The 24,306-nt window shown below is 40.1% G+C and overlaps 1 protein-coding gene across 9 annotated transcripts in view; it reads right to left on the reverse strand.

Moving 5' to 3' along the window:
* Positions 1–24,306, reverse strand: part of MYO5A (myosin VA) — a 105,530-nt gene that overhangs the window by 53,873 nt on the left and 27,351 nt on the right. For 8 of the 9 annotated variants that reach the window (XM_075045292.1, XM_075045290.1, XM_075045288.1 and 5 more), the window contains exons 4-9: positions 23,919–24,063; positions 8,101–8,257; positions 3,773–3,916; positions 2,452–2,533; positions 843–950; positions 239–345 (exon numbers count right to left, since the gene is read on the reverse strand). In XM_075045292.1, the coding sequence (XP_074901393.1) occupies positions 239–345; positions 843–950; positions 2,452–2,533; positions 3,773–3,916; positions 8,101–8,257; positions 23,919–24,063 (743 nt within the window). Of the gene's footprint in view, positions 1–238; positions 346–842; positions 951–2,451; positions 2,534–3,772; positions 3,917–8,100; positions 8,258–9,833; positions 9,940–23,918; positions 24,064–24,306 lie in introns of those variants that run through there. The other variant, XM_075045293.1, reaches the window with a different exon arrangement.

A 24,306-nucleotide genomic window follows, 5' to 3' on the forward strand; every position in this document is an offset into this window, starting at 1 on the left:
TTTGAAACAAAATTAAGGCAGCCACTGTTATAATACAGACAGTACTGTCTAAAGCCTCTAAACTGAGGAGAGTTGAATACATCTGCAAAAAGAACTGTGGAAATGTTAACAAATTAGAAATAAACACACTGCTTGTGTTTTTATATTGTTACTCCTTTTCAGAAGAGGTCCCTGCAAACAAGCAGAAGACAGAACTGTCAGAATAGAAACCATGCCCTTCAGTTCATCTACTACTCACAGGAATAGTGCAGCTGTCAGAATCCCGAGATGCAAACTCCACGTTGCCCAGGTGAAGGATGCCAGCAAGGATTCGAAAAATTCCCATCTGGTAGGAATCACTAATCCCTGAAAAATGATGAATAAACTGTTTTGAATGGAGAGAGAAATAAAGAACCACGAGCTGTAGTTGATGAAAAATTTTATTAAGAAGAGAAAAATGGTGACCGCTGTGTGTTTTTTTCAGAGACTTTGGCATTTGACAGTACTGCTTGGCTCCACTTCTGTTAAAAATGTTTTATAACCAGATACAAAAAAAATCCATTAAAATGAACGACTTAATTTGCTGTTTCAAAGTGTTTTGTCAGTGACCTCCAACGCTTTATATGCTACACCAAGGGAATCCACCATTTACATTCATATAACACGTGCTTCTCCTACACTAGACGAGTGATACCACTGCAATTTAAATACCTTCTTCATGCAATGAAAGTATCTCAGTCCCAAAGTTTATCAGACTCTCCTGTTTTTACACACAACAGAGTATGAAGAAAATATACAGAAACAATGTAGAAAACACTTGCTGGTATATCGGATTTGGGATATGACTGTGTTTTACAAATTACCTAGCAAAGTGCAGGCCTGCCTGGTGTTTACCATTTCCTTAGCATCATTGACACCATCAATCACAGGGCTTCCACCTTGCTTTGTATAGTGAAAGTAATTTGCATTCCCTGTAAGAGAAAAAACACATCTTTTACACAGACTGATGCAGAAATTCACAGCACATCTGTAAATCTGTGTAACGATTAAGTCGCTCCTGGCAGAATCCATGATTTGAAATACATCAGTATATTTTTGCCTTCTGGCTTAGAGGACCCACTTATTCTGGAGAATTTTTTCAAGATTTAACAATGCAAATAAGTATTCTTCAGCTACCTGGTTCCTACAATAGGCCCTCAGGCATATTCTCTACCTAACCTTGATTCAGACTTCCACACCTGTGGAATAATCACTTTGGAAGCAATTATTCTCCAGGTCTGAGCCAACCACCCAAGTGGTAGGTGCAAAGTTGACAGCAGCAGCACTTTGAAATTCTGTGGCAGATATTATTATGCTATTATTGCATCAGGATATTTAAAAAATTCTATTTTGCCCATTTTCTTCTCATTTCTAATTTATGGTCTGGTTTAGTCTTACGAGTATCTGTAATCTGTTCTGTCTGAGAAGTCGTGGTTGGAGAACTGATAGCTTCATACCACTGTGGGGACAGCACTGGGCTTCACTGGGAGAGCAGTAGCTCTCCTGGGTACTGTGTAAATTCCTACGGTTTCAGTGGCCATGCTTCCAGCTGCAGTAACAGACTCCTTATCTTCTGATCTGCTAAGGTTTCAAGAATGCTGAAAGAGGAGTCTGCTAAATGGCTTCCTTAGTTATAATTGCATCAGTTTCTTTCTTTCCTGTGTCAGCAGATGTGAATCCTAAATGTGCCAGGATGGTGCTGAAGAGCAGAGAAACACTTTAAAACCAGAAAGATATTTCAGAAATTAGCACTGACAAGCTGTGCAGTTTTCCCACTGTGAAGTTAACTTTAAAAAATATACAAGCAGCACTGAAATTTATATTCAATTTAAAAAATGATCAGGTGATTGCCAGTCCCAAGGCCATCATCACGTCCTTGTTTTACAAAGTACCAGTTCCTGTTAAATGAGAAACCTTTCCTTTATCAACATTTTAATTTGAAAAATGAAAAATTTCATTAACAGTTTTGTGATCACTAGGTTAGCAGAGATGGTAAAGTAATTGTTGGTTAACAGCCCAAGTGAAAGTATGCAGATGCAAAATAAAGCTTTTCAGGTGCTTATACCAGAAATGGTAAAATTATCTAGTAGCTGGAGCCATGGAAAAAAGGTTTTAAAGGACCAAGAGAAGAGAATTTCACCCTCGCCACTGGAAAACTACTCTGGAATCCAGGACATAGTAAGTCCTAGTGATTAGAACTGCAGGGTGTTAAGAGTATGCTGAAGAAACAAATGTGTTACTTTCGTTTTATCTAAAAACCACGAAGTCTGAGATCTGCCATTTTAGTTATTTTCAATATATTTTAGTATTTGAAGGTTTAAAAGTTTAGAATTTAAAAGCCAGCAATTCTTCATTTAGTTCTATGGCTCAAAAAGCTCAGAGATGCTGCTTTGTACCTACAATTGCACAACACAATGAATGTGAATTTCATACCTAATCGTAGAGTTTTAAACTCAGGTAATGCTGCAGAGGCACAAAGTTGGTAAAAGATGTGGTAATTTCTCTCCTCTTCTGCCTTTAAAAAGAAAGGAATTGATTATTTTTCACAACTTAACAAGTGCCAGAAACATCCATGAGTACAAAAGAATTATTATGTTTAATGCTTTCTCTAGCATTACATTAAAAGCATAGAAGCCACATGGAAAAAGAAAAGATAAATCAGCATCTATCATTTCCTTGTTGATTAATTTAATCCATTTTCACCAGCGAGTAGCATGCAGACATTTTCATTTCAAAAAAATGTATGATTTCACTTTTCAGAACAGTGGATTACTATTAAATATAGATCAGGATTCTATGGGTGGGTGAAATGATCATACTTAGAAGCTTTTCATTTTCCAAAAATAACTAATACCATTTGCCTCAGCATTTATAGTAAGCTGGTGAAGGGAGTATCTTTCTTGCCAAGGCAAAGCTGGAATTTTAAAATGAAGGACAAACACAGCTCAGAAGGTTATGACTCATGACCAACACCATAATTCTGAACTTAAGCACTCTAAATTTCATAACTTCAAACAAAACAAAAAAAAAAGAAAAATACTCTCTTTCAGCTAAACCATGTGCAATAAGGCTCTCATTTTTAAAATATACAACAGTATTTCACAAAACACCCCTACATAATGCAAACTGTAATTATTTATCTTATACCTTTAGGCAGCCACTCAAGGATAAGTCATTTTTACTGAGCTCTAGACTATAAGGTAGGCAAAGATGGAGGAGGAGTGTGGGAGACAAAAAGGTTGTGGATATGTTCAAGTATGAAATACCAAAATGAAGAGAGTTCAAGGAAGATGAAATTACATATTCTCATTTGCCTAAATAATGGCAATTAAGACTCATTTGTAATTATTGCAATAGCAGTGAGTTTTAACAAGAGATTGAAAGTGAGCTAAGATGGCAGCTTTAAAAACCACAACAGAGAGCTCTTCTTGAGCATGAGTGGTTTCTGCTAGGTTTTGAAGCCCTACTCTACAATACTATGGTATGCACAAACTCATACCTAGTAGTGCACTGGAAGTATTTTAATGTTTAAATACACAGCCTTTTTAATACACATTTTACAGCTACGAATAATTCATATAATGAACGGCTGACTTGGTTTTCTTTCTCTCCCCCCTTCCCACATGTGTTATATTACAAATACACTATTACAGTCATCTCTTAGGAGAGATAACTAGTATAATCAAGCAATAGCTTTCTTTTTTTTTTAGCATAGTCACACAAATATACAGTGAGATGATTACATCAGTATTACCTGAAACACCACTCTTGATTTTTCCAAGAGGTAAGTTCTCATGTTAGCACCAATGATTCGATACCTCTTATCAAAACCGATCTCAATGTATTTCCCAAAGCGACTGCTGTTGTCATTCCTCGTAGTTTTGGCATTTCCAATAGACTGAAAAAAGAGAATATTGTAAAGGTTAAACAGCTTTTAGAGATTATCAAATCTATTTAACTATCTACATGACTCATAAACACTTAACAACATTAATTTTGTCCTGGTTTCAAAATAATCAAGAATTTAATAAAGAACAATCTCCACCTGGTCAGCAAGTAACACCAAAATATGGTTATTTCATGAACGTAAGACTGGGAGCTGATCTCCCTAGCAATCACTCCCTAGTGATTTCACTTCCACTTAGTCTAATTTTCCAGGTGAAAATCCTTTTATTGCTCTCTGAAGTCTTCTAAAAAGAATCAAAGAGTCTAACAGAATGCTCACATACACCCAGATTTCTTCTAAGGACTTAATAAAACTATAATAATTATTTCACACTGTATATATTCATATACGTATGTGTACAGATATATGTATAGTACTTGCAACCTCTGTAAGTCTACCTATCATAAACCCAAAGTCCAGCAAACAGCCCCTATGTCCTGTCCAGCTAACAATTCATTATTATTACTCTACAATGAACCACATTTCCAAACTACTTCTGCAAACATATTATAAGATATTTACTGTGTGCCTAAGTATAACCTAAAAATTAACATGTACAGAATCACGTCATTTGCCTGAAACTGAATCCCTTCCATAGCAGCTTGGTTACCGACTCGGAGACAGTCTTCAATGCTGCCCTATGTGCCTAACTTTCTTAGATTAATTCCATACAGCTTCATACACAATAAACAATATTCAATGTATTTCCTCTATAATACGTGGTTTTGGGATGCCCAGGGCAAGTGATGACTGTGGCTCCTAAACGGTCTCAGTGCATGTCTGCCTTACCTCATCAGCATTAGGATTCAACCCACAACAGGCACCAGCTGGATCTATCAGAATTCAAGGCATGCAAATCGCCAAATCACAACATGCTGAACTTCAAAGAAAAGCATTTTCTCTTCTCAATTAGATCATGTTTTAGACATCACATAGCAACTCACCTTCCAAAAAAATCCTAAAGATATCTCTGTATCAAAAGGAATGGCATTTGGGAGTAATTCAGATACAGCACACTGTGTTTTATCATATGCCACTCTGTGTGTGTGTGTGTTATCAAGTACCTAACTCCGAAACTAAAGATAACTAAAGAACACAGAGTTGTATGTATGTCCTACTTTCCTAGTTCATGTAGCCATCCATAAGAACTCTGTACTGAAATAAAACTTGGGAAAAACAAATGAGAGTAAATAGCAATGCTGCGTATCGGTATTCCAAATCTGTAAACAAAAGGCGAGTGAATCAGGAAGGGCTAGCTGGGTACAGCATGGGAAGCGGGGATTAGGCTTTCAGAAACCCCATTACGGCAGCAGCAGCACACACGCCTGACCAAGCAGATGTCAAAGTGGGCATCAGATGAACAGTTGCTATAAAGGATGTAAGAACAAATTGCATCTCTGTAGTTCTACGGAATATGGAATTCATTCAAACTGAATGTACTCATACTGCATTTCTTGTGTTTGAAAATTACTGGTGCTGTGATAGGTTTTGTTGTTGTTGGTAGCAATATAATATTACAATATTTTCAGAAACCAGCTATTACTTTGAAAGGTATTACTTATAAAAATAGTTAAGAAAGTCTTTGGTATTATAAGATTGCTTACCAGAGTACATACTAAGCTGAACAATTAGCATAGCTATACAGGGTAACAAAAGAGTGAGAGGCAGGAAATTACATATAAAGATGTGGTTTAAGACTTCACAATTTCTATATCTGCAATATGAAAACTGTATGTAGTCATTGACTAGAAAACTAATTATTCAAATAGTTGCTGGAAATGTATAGTAGTCACTTGATATTACAGAGTATCTAGTAGGCAAAGATGATGTGAAATTCTGACACTAATGATGGTAGCTCATAAAATGCTGATGTTTAGGTTGTCCAAATAGAAATTAAAAAATAAAATTACCTTCTGCTCCTAAGATTTTACAATCATCTTAGCAAATGAGGAGTCTCCTGTTTCTAAAATGAAGTATTCATTTTCTTCCTAATCTACATGGGTTAATTTGTGTTTCTGCTGACTTATCAACTGAAGAGTTCGAAACATTAATTTTGCTATCCTAGAGTCTGTCTCAACAGCACACTTCACAACACTCACTCTAAAGCTTATTTAAAGTTCAAGTGTTTGAAGTTAAAAGGATAACTTTCATCCAATTATAACAACTTTTAAAGTAACTGAAATTTTAGATATACCCAGGTTCATGAAATCGTTGTTACCCCTAGAAAATAAAAATAAAGCACCATCATTGTTTTTTACTGGATGAAAAAAGGAATGGATGGAAAGTTCATTTCTAGTCCTCAATTAAAACTTCCTTGCTTTGGAAACTAAATCAGACAATTAGTGGTGAGCTGATGGCCACTGACTGGGAGGTGGGGTCCAAGGACTGAGAGAGAAGGACGTTTGGTTCAGGCTCTGAGACCGAACAGAAGAAGTGGCACAGGGAAACCTGCAGACAGTTTGTATTTCACCCATCAAACAAACAGCAAACTGCAGACCCACCCTGCAGAGTCTCCTACCGTAGCTGTCACTCACCAGACAGGCAGTGAGTACCACCGCCGCGGTACGCAGGGGAAGGCAGACGAGGCGCTGGGCACCCCCTCGGTCCTGTGAGCCACGCACCGAATCTCAAGGTGGCCAAGGACGGTGTGACACTTACTGCAAAGATTGGAGCTGCGAAAGGAGCACTCTGAGACCAGCTCACACCTGCAAAACTGCCATTGCTCCCCGGGGCCCAGGCTGCTTCCGCCAGGGTAGGTGCAGTTGAAGGCAAGGCTCAGCTCCCCGGGCTTCCTCCCGTCACTGGACATTCGGATCCCTCAACAGCAGAGCCCACCGCCACTCAGGGCACAGCTTGTTTTATCCCACAAAACAGTTTCAAAACACCACACAGCACCACAAACCAGGCACAATTACCTTGTGACAGAACACACACAACTGTGACGGGGCAGCTATAGTTTGAGTATCATGAACTCCTCAGGCCAGGAGGAAAGAAGCAATAAAACATAGTTAATTTTTAAAAATACCTGAGAAAGAAAACAACGGCAGCATTTTGCATTTCACACTTCACTGCACACACGCCATTTACTCATGTCTGCCCACTAACACTTCACACTATTGCATAGAGATGCTAAACATCTACCAAGGCATCAGCTGTCCTAAGCGTTTTCTTAGGTTGTCCACAGGCACACGCATGTGCGTGCTTATGGACGGCGCTACTTCTCTCAAGGAATTCCCCCAAGACTTTCTCTCTGATGAATCATTTAACATAGTTCCTTAACTTCAGCTACAACTCGAACCTACACACATAGGCAAAGACACAAAAAACAATTCAGATGAGCCTAAGAAATGTGTTCTGCTTGGCCACGACATCAGAATTACAGCGTCTAGTGAGCTTCCCAGAGAACAAAGATCCTGAAGCAGAAGGGAACTGCACATGTGATCTCACGGTCTAAAGCCAGCACCTATGCTCCCACACCGACGGCTTTGGGACTTGACTACAGTTAGTTACGCTAATTTCCAGAACTGAAACGTTAGTCTGAGCTAACTATAACAAATTAATATCTTCTCTTGTGTTTTTCCCCTCTGAAAGAAACTGTGTGCATCCCATGTAACTTTGCTTTCTCAGTCTATCTTCCCTAATCACATTTCCAAAAATTGAACATTAGCTTTACTCAACAACTCTCTTCACTTCAAAGTATAATCTACCTGCCCCCACTATGTGATGGGGTACACGTTCAGTGGGTAAGACCAGAAGTTTTAATCCTCTTTGGAATTTTACACACAAAAACCGTCTTCTGCACTTGCATTTGGCAAGTGGTGTGGGAACTACCAATGTTACAAAGCTGAACAGATTTAAAGCAGTATTCATACAAAAATAACTTTGTTATGTGAAATACATTACCAATACCGAAACATTACCTCCCATCTTCTCTCAATCTTTCGTAAATACTACCCAAAATGATGCCTAAAGCACCTCCTGGTAAATGGATTAAAACCAAAATTTTAAAATATATTTATTCTAGGTTCTTTGATGCTTAAAAAAAAAGCATGGATTGCTCTCTTTTGAATGCTTATATTAGCCCCAGAATAATAACTGCAGCTGGAGGGTGGGGGTTAGTGCGGTAGCTCTCTTACCTCCATGATGGGGTTGGAGGCCAAGACTTTCTCCTCAACATTGGCTTCACTGGCAGACCCACTGACCGTGGCAAAGTACCTCATGGCATACTTAGCAGAGACGGTCTTTCCAGCTCCAGATTCCCCACTGACAATGATTGACTGATTCCGCTCATCTCTGAAACACAAAGACGTGTTAATTACCAGCTGTTCTCTCAAGGACGCTTGTCCCCAACTTGGCAACAACCCTTCCACCATAAATGTTAGCAATACAGCAATAATGTAAACGCACGTGGCACAAACAAGGCTGTTAGTGACCAAGCTGCCCGCATGGCTGATTGGACTGCCTGCGCCCGCGATGCTCAGACAGGGTCGATGCTGCTGCGACAGTCCAGCCAGCCAGCAGAGCTGCTCTAGAGAACCTGGCTACAGTAAAGTACCCGTTACCACTATTCTCTACGTGCTTCTGCAGCTACTTCTAGCCAGAGTCTGTGGCACAGTGCTCCACTAAATTATCAGCGCTCGTTAGTAAAGATCATTAATGCCATCTTACAGACAGAGAAATCAACAGCAGAGTCAGCAACAGAAACCTTTCGTCCTTCTGATCTAATCACCAGCTTTTCCCAGAATTGTTCTGAATCTGAAAAATTCAAGCAGGGCTGTTCAGGACACAGATAGCAGCTCTGGAGCAAAGACAATGCCTTTGTTGTAAAGTAATTTCTTCTCATTTAAAAAAAATAATCTCCATTTGCTACTAAAACAATTTTCTCTCATCTCAAAGAGGTCTCAATCCATAAACTCCAACTGTATGACTAATAAACACACTACAAAATAACAAGGATAGAAATTAGCATTTATATAGCCTGAATCTTTTAAAATAAAGACTATGCATGCTTTATACAGTATTTTATATTTCCAAAGCAAAAGAAGTTAAAATGAATTAGATTTCAAAGTACTCCTATGAGCTGAGTGAGCTTAACTTTATCTTACATACTGGAAAGCAGAGAAAGAAGGAATAAAATTTTACCCCAAAGCTTTACAGAGCTGGAGCTGGAACACAGAAAGTATAGCCGAGCCCCAGACCAGGCTGCACCTACAGCACAGTGACTGAATGAAATTTCAGGCACGCACACATTCAGGCAGCACATATACAGTCTGCATGGCCTCCAAACGCCTGCTGAGGCCCTCAGTAAATGCTATGCAAGGGAAGCAAAGAAATATGCATAGAAAAACTATTTGTAGCCTAAAGGTCCTCCAGAAGATCTGGGATTCTGTTTCTGAGATGGTAAAAAAAAAAGCTGCTGATGAAATTATGAGGCTAAATTACAGACCATGTTGTTACTCTCAAGCTGTTACCTATCGTCAAAAAACATCACCAAGCCCCCAGATAAGAGCACAGCTCCAGCGCGTACTTCGTGTTGCACAAAAACGTAGGCTAAAGGAGCCCCTGGTTACGTCGCGCATCTGCAGGACAGCCAAGGTGGGATTCACTTAACCGAATAAAGGCATCGGTTGAAGCAGATTTTCCACATTTTGGTAAAAGGAAATAAGTTGAAATGGCTGATTTGAGTGCTGATTTAAATTTAATAGGAAAGCGTTAAGAAGATCAAAGCAACCTAATTTTATGTTCTCAACTTCCATTTAACACATGCGATAGGTGCGAATGCCTACAGCACAGTTCACACATTCACATACACCAAGCTGTCAGTCTCAGGGGGAAAGTTGTGGGAAAGCGTAACTATTCAGCTTGATACCGGGTTGTGTGTCGTCCAGGTTACAGAGACTGAACCGCCAGAGATGCCAGCCTTGGCCACAGCAAAATGACAACACCCGCCGATGAGACCTCTTGTTAGAGTGGGCATCAAGCCTGCTGCGCGCGCTCCTCAGGGAGGTCTGTGGTGCCTGGGATGGCTTGCAGTAGCGATGAAGATTTCCAGCTGGGAAAGGAAGAAGAAACGCTCTTGCTTCTTCCCCGTTCCCCCTCCCACGGTCCACTGGTGGAAGACAGACGTGCACGAGGGACAACCTGTAGCTCTGCACATCAGGCAGTGGCGTGAGTTATATGGATGCTCACGGTCAAGAAGAGCAGCAGAAGGACGTGGGAGAAGTCCAGCCAAACGCATAACACCTAGGCTTAAATGGGACAACCGACAACAAACAATTTTCCTCTCACACAGACAGTTCCTGCAGTGAGTCAAAAACAGAGAACAATTTCTTCATAGGACCGGCATAGGACTGCTCTCTCTCTTATTCCTCCTGCGCTCTTTCAAATAGGAAAAAAACCCCAACCAACCCATGCCATTCTAAAATATGAAACTTCTGATCTGATTTCAGGAGCTGCCTAACACAGGAGATGGACAACAACATAACAAGCTTTTCATTTGTAGATCCCCAGCTCTTTTTCATGTATTAAATATCATTAAATATATGAAGACTCGGGAAGCTCAAGTCCTACAAAATGCAGCCTCTGACGATTAAGCTTATTTTTAGCTTAGTTCCCGAAGTACAAAAGGCTCTCAGAAAACAAAGTAATGCAACCTCAGTACTACAGAGTTCTGGCAAAACTGTTAACAAAAAACTAACCTCTGTTGCCAAGAGAGGAACACTGAAATAAAGGTGTCTCATTCTAACCGTCACATCCCTGAAGGACACGTGTGAAAGCATGGAAAGCGCACGCTGGTTTTGCAGTCCCTCGTCCCTCCTCGGGAGCTGAGGAGCGGTAGGAAACACTAGGCTCTTCAGAGCACTGCAGAGGAGGGAGCTCCATGTTTTCAAAGACAGTAATGAAAAGATGAGGTTGAAATAATCTCTCCTTAAGAATACCCTTGCTAATTAGCCTAGAGTTTCCTTCCCCCACGTCATAAGATACGATTGCTGCCACCTCTTCTGCAATGAGTATATGTGTTTGCAGCAGCTACAGCGACCATGAGAAACAAAGGGCTCACTCATGGTCTGCAGCGGAGTCCTCTCGCATCGCCCTGCCAGCGCTCCATCCACGCTCAGACCCGCTCTTGTCTTCAAAAGTACATTAGTCCATTGTTTTGCTTTAACACACTGGAGTGGCCATCCTCTAGCATATTATTCTTTCTGCTTTTTGGCAGAGAGAAAGGAAAACACAACAACACACCCGAGATCACACTCGACATTTGAAGAAGGAGAAAGGACAGCATAACACAACACCCCAAACACAACAGTGGCAGGGGATGAGCAGTTACTGCCACAGAGCCAGGGAAGACTTGGCATATAGATGTCCTACCGCAGGCAGCAAGATACTTAAGTCTTTCAAAACTGAGGGTGAGGTAGTCCTGCCAGGCACCTCTGTCAGCTCAGCAGAGGGTTCTTTCATGTCATTAAACTTTAAAGAAACAAAATGTGGTGAGAATTATTTTTAATGGTTTGGTATAAGCAATGGTCCCTCTAAAATATAACCTCTGCTTCTGCCAAATGAAAATTTCATAATCAGGCTGCATTGAAAACAAAACAAAGTAACAAAAAAGCAAACCAAAACAAAGGAAAAAATTCCCAGAAAACACAAGTAAAAACACCCTGAGTTCTTTCTCAGGTATAAATAACACCTTTGGAGTTATTTTTAGTTAAATCATTAGCCCTCAACCTTTGACCCGCCATTTTGAGCACTTAACATGTCACCAGTCAGAAAAAAAAGCTATAATTAAAACTTTCACCCAATGAAACAAGTAAGTAGGGCAACAACATTATGTGTGACACCACTTTGCAGCCTGATGCCACAATCCATTATCTATGCAATACTTCATCTTCCTGGAGCTTTTTCTCTGAATAAAGCACATAATTAGATGATTTTAAAATTAAGATTACTTCTGAATGGAGGGAATATTTTAATGATGCTTTTACAAAGACAAATGAGGGAAAGCAAGCTGTGAGACGAGAAGGTGGAGTCCTCCTCTTTCACCCAAAGGTGGATAAGGATTGCATCCTAGGATACAGAACTACATTGTAGTGATAAGATACTAAGCCAAATTATCTTGAAAAGAGGTGTTTAACCCCAGCAGACTGAAACAGATTGACCGGGAGCAGTTTACCATTCATGGAAACACAAAGTATTATGTTCAGGCATCAATCAGGATCACATTCAGCTTTTGCCATTTCTGAAAAGTGCAGAAGAATAAAGGAATGACAAAACCAAAATAAAACTCAGTTTTAAGATGACAGGCCCAAACATTTCACAAGCTGAAATGTGAAATGATAGGCTGAGATTGCTTGCAGCAGCAGGGGACTTGATTCAGAAATCTTCCATATCCATTCTCTCAGAACTATACTTTAAGAGTCATGTGAGGGTAACAGCTAGTTCTTGTCAAATAAAAGAACAGTAACACACTATGGAATAAATAATCGATAATTTAAAATAATGTTATCTATCACAAAAATAATGCTGATGTCTAATTTTGAAAGGTAATATTGAGATGCTGTATCCAAGCCATACACAACTCCACTCCTTACAACAAGTAACGGCCATAGAATGAGCAATAAATGTCACTAATTTTTCATATCATAATTCCAGTAAAGGACAGAAACAGATTTGTACGTAGGCTGGTAAATTTTAAAGACAATTTTGCTTCACCTACAAAATTCTGTTGACAGGCAGTATGTTTATGAGGAAACTCACTGACAGAGTGCCAAAACAGAATAGATGTAGACTTACCTAACTCCTGGAAGCTTGAGATTACAACCTACATTCCAGCAGGGTTTGTTTTCTGCTTTGAAAAACCACTGCAAAATTCAACACTGAAGGTAGCTTCTGCTCAAAGGAGGTTCAGCACTGGGGAAAAAAAGAGTGCTACGAACCGACTTGAGGTACCTTACACACAGAAAAGGGTTTTGCAGAATACGAATGAAATGACAATGCACAAGAAACCAGAAAGTGGTTCAAAAAAAAAATAATCTCGTTTTCAAGATGTGAAAAAAACCCCTTTGTTGAGGATGTGCATATATCTTAATGCAATACTTTTAATAGCATTGGCTACTACTAACTTTAAATTCTATATTTCATAGAATGCTTTCAGAAGCGCTCAGAATGAAGGAAACGCTACTCCCATGAGATCACAGCTGTCAGCCGCAGCAGAAGCAAGAGCAAGACTGTCACTGGGCACCTTCAATGTGTACAGAGTACTGCAACAACACTGACTAATCATTGACAGCTCTCATTATCTAAGGCAGCTTTAAACTATTTCAGTTGACCAATGGAAAAATTAAGGCAAAAAAGAAAAAACAGTGCAAGAAATGAAACATTAAAGTTACTAACATTAAATGCAGAGTTGTCAATTTTCAAACAATTTTTATTCCTTAAGATCACTACACCCACTTAAGCTGGTTTCCTCAAAAACCAAAACAGCTTATTGCATCACAGTCATTATTTCCACAGCAAACTGTCCGAACAGATCAGGATAATCAAGACATATAGACTGAAAAATCCCTACATATATCTGTTTACTTTCTTCCTATATACCAATATAAAATCCCTCTCTGAAGCAGGAACACTAAAACAGTTAAAAACCTATCCATCAATAAGCATTTCGGAGGGGATTAAAGAAGCCCAGAGCTATTCAATTTGATCATCAAAGCACAACATTGTTTTTGTGGGTTTTTTGCTTCCTATGACTGATGCATTAGATGTATCACTTGATCTTGTCTTTCAGACTCCTGACTCCACAGCAAATAATGTCAAAGAGATGTTAATATAAGCACACACACCACAAAAACATCAGCCTAGGAAAACAAATAAAAGGAACACAGAATTACCGACATCAACCTCAATGCTCCTATCAATCCATTCATACCCAAGCCGCCAGCACCTCTACCTGGCAAAAGTGTATCATTAACAGCTGATTTTAAAAGATTCTGATATGGACTTTGAACTGCTTGCCTGTTGATGAACTACTTCAAAGTTGAGTTGTCTGAATGCCACATAACATAGATTAGATTGGCAGAAAAGACCAGAGTGATATATCCTTAATATAAAATGAAGAGACCAAATAACAGGGCAATTTGATGAGAACAGGAGTAATTACTTTGCCTTTGATCCTACATCATCTGCGTTTCTTAACCCTGAGGACGCTGCCAAGGTGCTGATGTTTTTAAGGAAGCTTCTTGTCAGGGTGGTTTGAAGGCCACCACCTTCAGGACATCTTCTCCCCTCAATGCTCCAGTGCTAAGAAGTTTAATTAAATTTAATACCTTTTTTTCGTGCAGTCGCTACTGGTTTCTCTTCTTCTTTTGGAATAACAGGTTTAGGTTATGGCAAAGGGCACCAACCCCATGGCATATGACAGTTTCATTTTTTATTTAAGTCCAAACAGCACAAACTGCTGCTAAAGGTCTGATCCTGTGATTTCAAACATTGAAATCTCCTACTGCTTCAATGCAAGAACAAGAACATAATAAATATCTTTTATTTCACCTAGCAGCGACAGTCTGGTCTGCTTTGTCTCACTGCTGTTCCTCTACTGCAGTTCTGTGGTAATAAGGTAGACTTGCAAGCCTGAAATTGCTTTACGTTTTCAAAACAGCGGATTTTGAATGATAAAGAACCTGACACAAACTCCCAGGGAAGGAACCTGTGACTCAGGGAACGTTTGGGATAGATCCTGTTCTCAGCATACACACGTAATTACCACTAACATCAGCGTGCGTCGTGCCCATCAGAGACAGAAAAGGAACTTAGTGATATGCCATCCTACAGCTGAATTACAGCAGCAGGAAAACCAACTCAAGAAAATAACTTAACAGCTAATGACATTGTTGAAAGGTCAGATAGGATTCATCCTGAAATGCTTGTTTGAAGTCTTGCTGTACTTCCATTAGCTACAGCTACTCTGAGAGCCATAGGATTAACCAGGGGCCAAAACAAACTTAAGTGACATGTTTTACACCCTACATTATAAAGCAGATTTTGAAACTGTGCAAGGATACACATGCATACATGCAGCTGACATGATTAAGTGTCTCCAGCAATGCAAACATAACTCTGACCTAAGTAAGCATCCTATTTTTTGCAATCGATCTCTCTGCATCCCCATTGCGTATTTGTGACAGCATATGACCAAAATAACCTGCAGTATCTACAGTCTAAACATTCACACATCTCTGTATCTGAGAGCATGACTAAACAAATCTGTTTAATAAAGATCAGTTCCCCCCCCATGAGGCAGCTATAACAAAAACAAGAGCACAAAAATTTTACCAAATAGCTTCCTCATTGATAAGATGAAATAAAGGAAGTTTACACAATAGGGCTGAAAATAAGCAATGTGGAAGTGCTAAACATCATTGTAACTGCTTTATCAATATTCCCAAATAACTTAAGTATTGATGTTATAGAAATAGAGAAATACATTTAATACTCCACCCATTCCAAACAGCTTATTCAGTCTTGGAATAATTACCAACGGAAAAGATTTTAAACTCCTTTCTTGTGAAATCCATCAGCTTTCATCAGGTATCAATACAAAGTTAAGAGTTCTCTGTAGTATCGAATGTTTTGTGAGCTTCGCAGAAAGCAGCTTGATTAACTTAACAACAAATTTAGGAAGCGACTTCCCAGCTGCAGAATGCCAGCCCCAGTAGGCGAAAGGGAGCACTGTTCTCAAGGGACTGGGCATCTTCCAACATAGGAAAGAGGATGCATAGCAGACGAATGCAGGGAAAAGAATAAAGCAACAGGAGGACAAATCCATGGTATAAAGATGAAATGATAAGGTTTTGCACAACTCATCTGAAGGCTCACTAAATAGGTCTGACTTCAATAGATGTTGAAATAAATAGAGTGTTTCCTAAAAATACCAGTGATTGTAAACTTGAAGCCAAAATACGTCCATATTTTTTTTTTCCTGGAACACTCTTCTTTTTTCAGCACTCAATGTGGTTTGGGAGAGCTAGGAGGATTTCTTCTGCAGAGCTCACCAGCCTGTGCTCTTCCCAATCCCTGCCCTCCCCAGCCCCCTGTCAGGGTAGGTCCCACGTTCACTTTTTGGCAATCGTGCTCCACTTTGGTGTGACGCTTCCATTGTTACAGTTATTTGCTTTTCTAAAAGACCCAAAATTGCTTTTCACACTTACCCTAAAATGAAAGGCAGCTCTAAACCACCCCCCAGCCCTGGAAGGTTTAACACGAGTCAGTGCAATATATTTAGCTTCACCCTTGCCTAAGCGCGGTGTTGTGTGGCAGCGAACACGGCTGTGCATGTTTAGCAGCACTTGTTCAGTGCAAAGGCCTTTGAAATTCAGCCCAGGGTGTGCAGCATCTGTTAGGAGCCATTATAAAACCTGGCAACTCTACAAACCCAGGATTTGCTTTTCAAATAGATGTCATTGGACTGTTCAATAAGTAAATAAATAAGAATTCATTCAGCAGTTTTCTAATGCCCTCGGACTGATGGAGATCAGCAGCAGCCAGGTCCAGGCAGCCTTCCCGGCACCTCTCCCATCAAGGGCAGGAGGCAACATCTTGCCCTTCATCAACCTTCTGAACAAACTATTTTAATCACAAAGTTCTCTGCAGCCCTAAGTAAGTTCCGCTAGCCCCTGTTTCTGGATTTGGCTCTCGGCCTCCTTGCCGTGGGAAAGCACCCCGCTTTGTCCTCTTACTTTCCACCTGCTTCCTCCAGCCCACGTCACACAAGCACATCTTTCCATTCCCTTTACGGAGCGGCTGAGCCCCTTTCCCTGGGAGGTCACCTTCCTCTGGAGAAGTCTCCCCTGCAACCAGGCAGCACCGATAAATGCCAGCCCAGTGCTCTACCTTCACCTGCACCCCAGGAAATCCCTCTTCCCTCATTTTTCCAGTTTCCTTCTTGCAGTGCTCCTTTGCACAGCGGGCACAGCCCCTCCTTCCCCGTGGAGCTACATCATCCTGGCGTTCCCCCCGCCGAAGCCTCCGAATTCACTTGCATTGGCACATCCCAAAAGGTGCGGCCTGACACAGATAATTATTTTTTCCACCCTCAAAGGGCTGTTGTGTGGATTAACAAGGTAACTTTCGTGAAACACCCAGAATGTGTAAAGTGCTATGTAGGCGCTAAGGATTATTATTAGAGACTAAAGTGCTTTGAACTATTCTGTGGCGATGTGATGGGGTGGCGGGGGTGGGAAAAAAAAAAAGAAAAAGTGAGTTACTAGTGCTATGCCCCAGGAGCAAGCATCACTTCTTGTGCAGAAAAGCCAGCCAGCCACATTTCTTGGTCTGTTCCACCTGCACACCCTGTACCTGTCAGTTTATTCTGACTATCTGGATCTAACATGCTCTGACCTGACACATCCTGGTCTTCACAGATGCCACTCGTTAACAATTCAGAGAATTGTTCAGCTGCACTTTGAGCCACAACAATTGCTCCCAACTAAGCACTAAATTAATTCTTTGTAAAATCATTCATTTTTAATAGGCATGAAACACTAGTCCAACAAACCACGCTCTTTAACCACATTTCTAAATATATTTCCAGTATAACTGGTTTTTTAAGCCTAACAGCATTTCTCACTGACATCTTCCTTAGTTGCTGGAGAAAAAGAGGATGTTCTGAGCACAGGACCGGGGGCTGGAAGTTCAGCGCCTGGGGCCAGCTCTGGCCTGATCCAGGCATGGTCACAGCATACCATCTCTGCCTTACTTGTCTCCTATACAAGCAGAAATTGATATACCCTTATTAGAGGAGACGCTGGTGAATGCTTGTAGAGTGCCTGGAACACATGAAGCTTTCCGTGAAAGCAAACGTTATTATACAATATACATTACCTGGCACAGAGACCCCTTAATGCTGCAGGAAATGAAGGCATGCAAAATACAGCATGTTAATTTTTGTACATTGAAAACATACTAGCTTTGGGAGAATGTTACCGGGAAACCCATTTAACAGCTGTGCTATCAATTACATATTCTATTCTCACTTATTTTATTGTCAAGCTGGTGTGATCAAGTCAGCAGACACTGGATCAGGATTTTCCATTCAGGAGCTCTATGCCCTGCTTTTGCCGCCTTGGTAAACTCGCAAAAGTTGCTCTCCCACTCCCCATGCCTGTTTCAACTTACAAAATGGAAATAACGATACTGATCTCTTCTGTAGAGGACTTCGAGATCTGCTCACGGGAAGTGCCAAACGAAGGTGAAATATTACTATTACACAAAACCTGAATTCTCTTGAGTGTTCTGGCTGCAAACTCAGCCACTCTGAAACACCTCAAGTTCTTAAGCATCTTTTGGTCCTCTTCAACAACAGCTTGGTAAAAACATTCTGCAATACTCTCAAAACCAGCAGGTGTATTTTGGGGTGTTTTTTAAACTAGCAAATCGCACCACTTGCCATTTTAATTGTACCCAGGAAACACAGCTCTTGACTACAAAAATGGCAAAAGGTGAAAAGATAATGAATTGACGGTAACATCTCCCAACACATACAAATGAAGAAAACCGAGGTCAGCACATGCTGCAAAATCATGACAGATTGCACTCCAGAGGAGCACAAAGATGAGCCAGCACTATGAAACTGATTTATCTAGGGATTAGTCAGAGGTCACTCCTGCAATAGTTTAGGAAAGCTCATTGCTTAGCTACCAGCAGGACACCTCACATGAACTCTGGCTTCCAGCTACAACCATATTTAACCCTTCTGTTGCCTAAAAATAATCACTGCTGAGACAAGTACGTCCCTGAGGTTACGTCGAGTACCCCGTCTGCTGTCTTGTACCCGCAACATCACAAAATGTCAGACCCAAAGTATAAGAGACTATTCCAAAACAATCCGTTCTCACCAGAAAGGACAATTTCCCTTTTCATTCTAACTTTAACAACAGAGCCCCAAAAGTACCATCTTTTCAAAATAAGTATTTCATTTACAAAGTCATGTGCCAAAGCCGTAAGTCAAAGGCGGCTGTTGTATGTTTGTACGGTACCACCACACAGGCTCTCGTTTCGTAACCAGATGCAGATCCATGATGGGTTGTTAATCACCCCCCTCCTGACTTCTGCCAGGGGAGAACGGAATATCCATTTATCACTCGGAAGCAAAGCAGCAGCTGATCAAACATGCATTTTTATAAGAGGACATCATCTTGGGATGCCTGGGATAACTGGAGACTGTCAGTCAAGGTGCTTTCAAAACACCTACTCAACAGCTCACCAAGCTTCCTTTTGAACAAAAAGCGACAGAAGAAAATCTTCCTGTACCTGAGAGCCATCAGACACATGCCAAAAATCTGACAAAACAGAGAGGCAGCCTGCTTATTAAAGGTAATTTAATGAATAGGATACACACTGACATTGAATAAATCATTATACTTTGTCCAAACAGAAAAAGCAAAACTTTGGAGCCCGAGGCTTTAAACACTGTTGCTTTCCATCCTGGTATTCATGGAGTTTTAGATGGATCTCATCAGTATGTAATTCTGTTTGCAAATGTTACTTTCAACTTCCACTTTGCTAGACTTTACTAATTAATCAGAAGGAAATCTCCAAGTTAATTTATTAAATTGAAAAGCACTGAACTCTGCTGTATCTGTCATCAACCACAGGTAGGTTGGAACAAACCAGACCAACAAAGTGCTGATTAAAAAATACATTATCTTAATTACTGCAGTATACCCTTACTAGGCAGGGGAAGGGATCCTGTGTAAGAGTGATTTAGAACTTCTTTCCCCAATAGTGTTAAGAAACTGATAATCATAAGTCTCATACATTAATGCAATTCTTAACAGTTTCAAGAGTATAATCATCAACACCTCCTCTTATTGCAAACCATACAGTTAAAAATGGAGTCTTCTACTGAACATTACAAAGAAAATGAGCTGCACCTGCTGATCGTTATGATTCCTACTGAGGATGTAGTGCTCTCAAAAAAACCAAACCCAAATACTTGCCAACTGATGCTTTGCCTCAATTTTCACAGTTACCACAGAGGGGTAATTGTGAAGACTGAACTTCTTTTTTGTTAATAATTTGGAAATGCTGACTTACAAAAGTGGTATGAATTGCAGTTCAAAGGGTTCGACAGATGCAAACACCCGCACGCTGACGTTGTGGTTTATATTTCTGAGACAAAAATAAGTTCTTCAATAATAATTCACCTCCTTTTAAATCGCTCGTCTGCCTTAAACCTTGTCCCGAACCTGTATACATTCGCTCAAATGAAGCAAGCTATCCATGAGCAATACATTGCCTATCCATGAGAAGAGAGAGACCTCTGAGCGCAGGTCCCAGCTCTTTCCAAAAGCACAGCTTGTTACAGCTCTTCCTTCAGGAGCGCAGCAGCCCCCAAACGGCTCTGCACGAAGCCCTGTGGTGGGGGGAGCCCCTCGGACAGGTCCCCGTCGGAGCTGGGAGACGCTCACTGGTGGATCTCTGCCCCCTCGGACAGAGGAAGAGATCTGCTCTGCAGCCCTTCCTTACACCTGCGGTCTGGAGGATCATACAACCCAAACCAATAACGTTGTTGGCAAGTTGGAGGCGTACATAACCCTAAGTCTAACACAATTTAAATGCAGTTGTAAAACTAGTTCATTGCTTATTTTGGGCACAGCAGAGGAAAGGTGTTGGAAATGAAGCCGTCTGTGCAGAGGAGTGGTAGGAGAGATGGAGAGAGAAAAGGTAAAGGCACAAAGATACAGATGAGGAGGAGGGAATAGAAGGGGAGAGCGGAGGAGGGGAAGGGAAAAGAAAAAAAAAGAAATAATAATCCAAAATGAGATTAGTCTTAAAAGAGCTGTGCACATCTTCCTGTGCTGAAAAAGACAAGAAGCTACTTAGCAAACAGTAATCACTTATTTATTGTCAGCTATGGATAAAAATGAGCCATATTCCTTTTCACTAACCCTCCACTGGAAACTGGTGGCAGAACTGCTGTTTTAAGAGGAAATAATGGATGCCTAAATGGGCACACCACTTCACAGCCCATACATACCACAACATTTGGCTCTCTATGCAGAAAATTTCACACGCGAAGGTATCTTTATGTGCTGCTCTATACTGCAATTAACCCCAAACAGTTGCTGAATATCACTTTTCGTGTGCAAGCCAGATGTGAGCTCCATCCCTGTCATTCCAGCAGCCAACGTTTTTGCACTGTATTTTTTCTGAAGACGCAGTGCAAATATTTAGTGTACAATCACTAGCTTTCCTGATTGCTGCCATGGGGCACTTTCTTTGGCTGAAGAAGACCACAGAGATCATTTAGTTACAACCATGCACATGGAAGGAGTTTCTCAGCCACAGCAGACGAAGTAATGAAGATGGCAAGAATGAATTCTAAATCATTAAATTATAAATTAACAAGAAGACTTAAGGAGTAAATATTTAGAGGAGCTCACTGAAGCCTTATAGATAGGAGCATGTCGAGCATCATGATTAATTACTCCAGTGATCATTTAAACATGGAATTAGGAAAGATTAGAAACAACAGAAAAATAAACCTCACCAATTACATGCATAAATATAGATTAATGCCATATGAGTAGCTACCATATGAATATTCAATGCAATTATTAAAGAGTTAAAGAAACAGTCACAGACAATCTGATTTTCATTTTTAAATAAACAGCTACAGAAATATAAATCTGCACATTTTTTTCTTTAACTTCATAATCCAGGAGTAAAAGGTGATTTGTTCAGAGTGTAGAAAGTATCACTGAAGTTAAAGGGCAGGACAACTGATTAAGGAATTGGAAACAGCATTAGAAAACTAAATTCAATGAGCAAACCCAGTATGTCCAAATCACAGAAAAAGTTCTTAAAAACAAACAAGCCAAAAAAAAAAGATAGAAAAGGAAATAAACATTGGGAAACTAAATAAACAATGAAATTGTTAATTCAGGTTAGAGGAATTTTTTTCATTCTCATTGTGTGTTCAGATTTCATTTTGCACCTATGGAAGTACTGTCAGTTATTCATAAAAGAATAACAAATTTTTTATAACATGTTGTAGACACACGAATGAATTAATTCATTAATGCAAAAGGATTATTTCAGATCATTTCCATGCTTCTATAGTTTCTCATCATTTGTTTCAAGAAGGAACTTCTACCGCATCTTATTTGTTGTTATTCAGGACAGCACAATTGCTGGAGGGCATAGTGAGAGCTGAAGAGCATGCAATTAACACAAAAAGGGAAAACCACAGCAGAAACTCTAGCCAAAATCTCAGCCCCCTCAGTCTTCCTCTGACAGCAGAGGATGCAGATGGTGGCAGATAGAAGTCTCCACTGCACAGGCTTCAGCTAACAAGCACACAGAATACAGGTGATCCAGCAATTTGAAATTTCAACACAGGTAAGAGGTAAGCCTGCTTCAGACAGTGGTTACAGGCAGCCAGTGGAGAGACATCCCCCTTCCACTCTCTTCCTTCCACTGGTTAATATTAAGAACAAAAATTCTGGGAATTTGGATTATATCCATCATTGACATATAATTGCAGCTCACTGTATACCGTGCCTCAGATGTAAAATAACGCTAATAAATTCTTGTTTTGTAGAGCTTTTAGAGGGACTTGAGTAGCAAGTCTGTTTAAAACAACAGGGATCTAGATCTAAACCAATAGCGATCTAGACTGAAAGAGCCACAAAGCAGATGTGACTGTTGTAATACACAGTTTTGCCTTTATACTCCCATAATAGATTATATGTCTATTTTCTTAGCAGAAAGTGAGGCGAATACCTCTGCCATTCAGCAGTGCAGATGTAGAGTATATTTGAATCATTGGCTATTTTGCAATTACCCTAAGTCACTGTTGCACCATACTGTTTTCTTCTGAAATTATCTGTTACATGGGAATCGTGAATCACCATATTCACGTACGCAGCTGACTAACTTCACAGCGTATGGAGCATTTTATTCATTCTAGCTCTCATATGGATTCTAAAATGAACAGATAGCTAATTTCAAAGATGAACACTTCATCATTTTCAACCCATTCTCCCCTTGCCTCCCCCTCCCGCAGTACGGCTTGAGGGCCATCGCAATTTATCCAGAGCCCTGCCACTGTTTTACTTGATTAATTTGATCATGGGCTGTATTGTCAACACAGAAAACTGATTAAATAGCTTGCAGCTAACCAATGAGGATACCAGGGACCATCCTGTCAACCAAAGACCACACAGTAGCCCAAAAGATCTTTATCCTAGAAACAAAAATATTTCAAAAGCTCCTCAAATTGGCAGGCTCTTGGGGTGGAGGGGAAGAAGTTTCTAATAACCACTCACCTTGGGTGACAAGTTCATTTTCATGCAATACTTAAAGAAATGAGGATTTCCTGCGCAGCTGTTACAGTGTCCTTAGAGACGCTGTTTTCACACGCTCTATGCAATCGTCCTTCTGCTCCCTCTTAATTCTAGTCAACAACAGCCACAGGCAGATTATGTAGCTGGGACTTGACCGACATGACTAGGAGCCTATAATAGCACTCATAAGCCAAGTGATTTTTTTTCTGTTGTCAGTATCATATATAAATACAAAACAGTTAAGAATTTGGCACTTTTCTCTTTAAAAATCCACTGATGATTAAAAAGTATCTCCACATTTTGCTAATCAAATCACAACAACATAATCTTCTAAAGCACTAGGCTAATTTTAGACCTACATATTGACAAGATCCGTAGTTATTCCTGTTACCTGTCAGTGGCCATGATCTCTATGGCATTCATAACGCTTTACTGTTCGCTAACTTAAGCAACTTATCCTCTTGTGAAATGTACTAAAATGGTCGATAAAAGACAGATCTTGCAAAATATTTCATGAGCTATAAATTAAAGAGAAGGCCATCGGCCAGCAATTTTAAGTCTTATTCCTTTTAGAAAAACAATGAATTCAAGACTCGTGGTCTACAAACCTGGCCATCTGCTTATATGCTTCTTCAGCCACCGCAAAGATATGTGGATCCATGTCCCCCATATTTTGGCCACTGTACGCATTGATGATATCTTCGCCATAGATAGGCAGTTGTTCATAAGGATTTATGGCCACTAAGACGATACCTACAAAGGAAATGAAACAAAAGGAATTATTAATAGCTGTTTCAAAATAAAACAAACCAAAAAATGGCTTTAACACCAACTATTGTTCTAACATTTCTAAAAATATTAACTAGAGAAGAATAAGGACCTGATATTACTGCCTTCAACAGATACTTATTCTGACCACAGTTTTGTGTACAAAAAGTATCAGAAGAGTTTACTTCTACCCTGCTTTAGGAAACACATCAGGGACAACTTTTTACT

Source organism: Buteo buteo, chromosome 13 (genome assembly GCF_964188355.1).
Source record: "Buteo buteo chromosome 13, bButBut1.hap1.1, whole genome shotgun sequence".
Taxonomy (NCBI): Eukaryota; Metazoa; Chordata; class Aves; order Accipitriformes; family Accipitridae; genus Buteo; species Buteo buteo.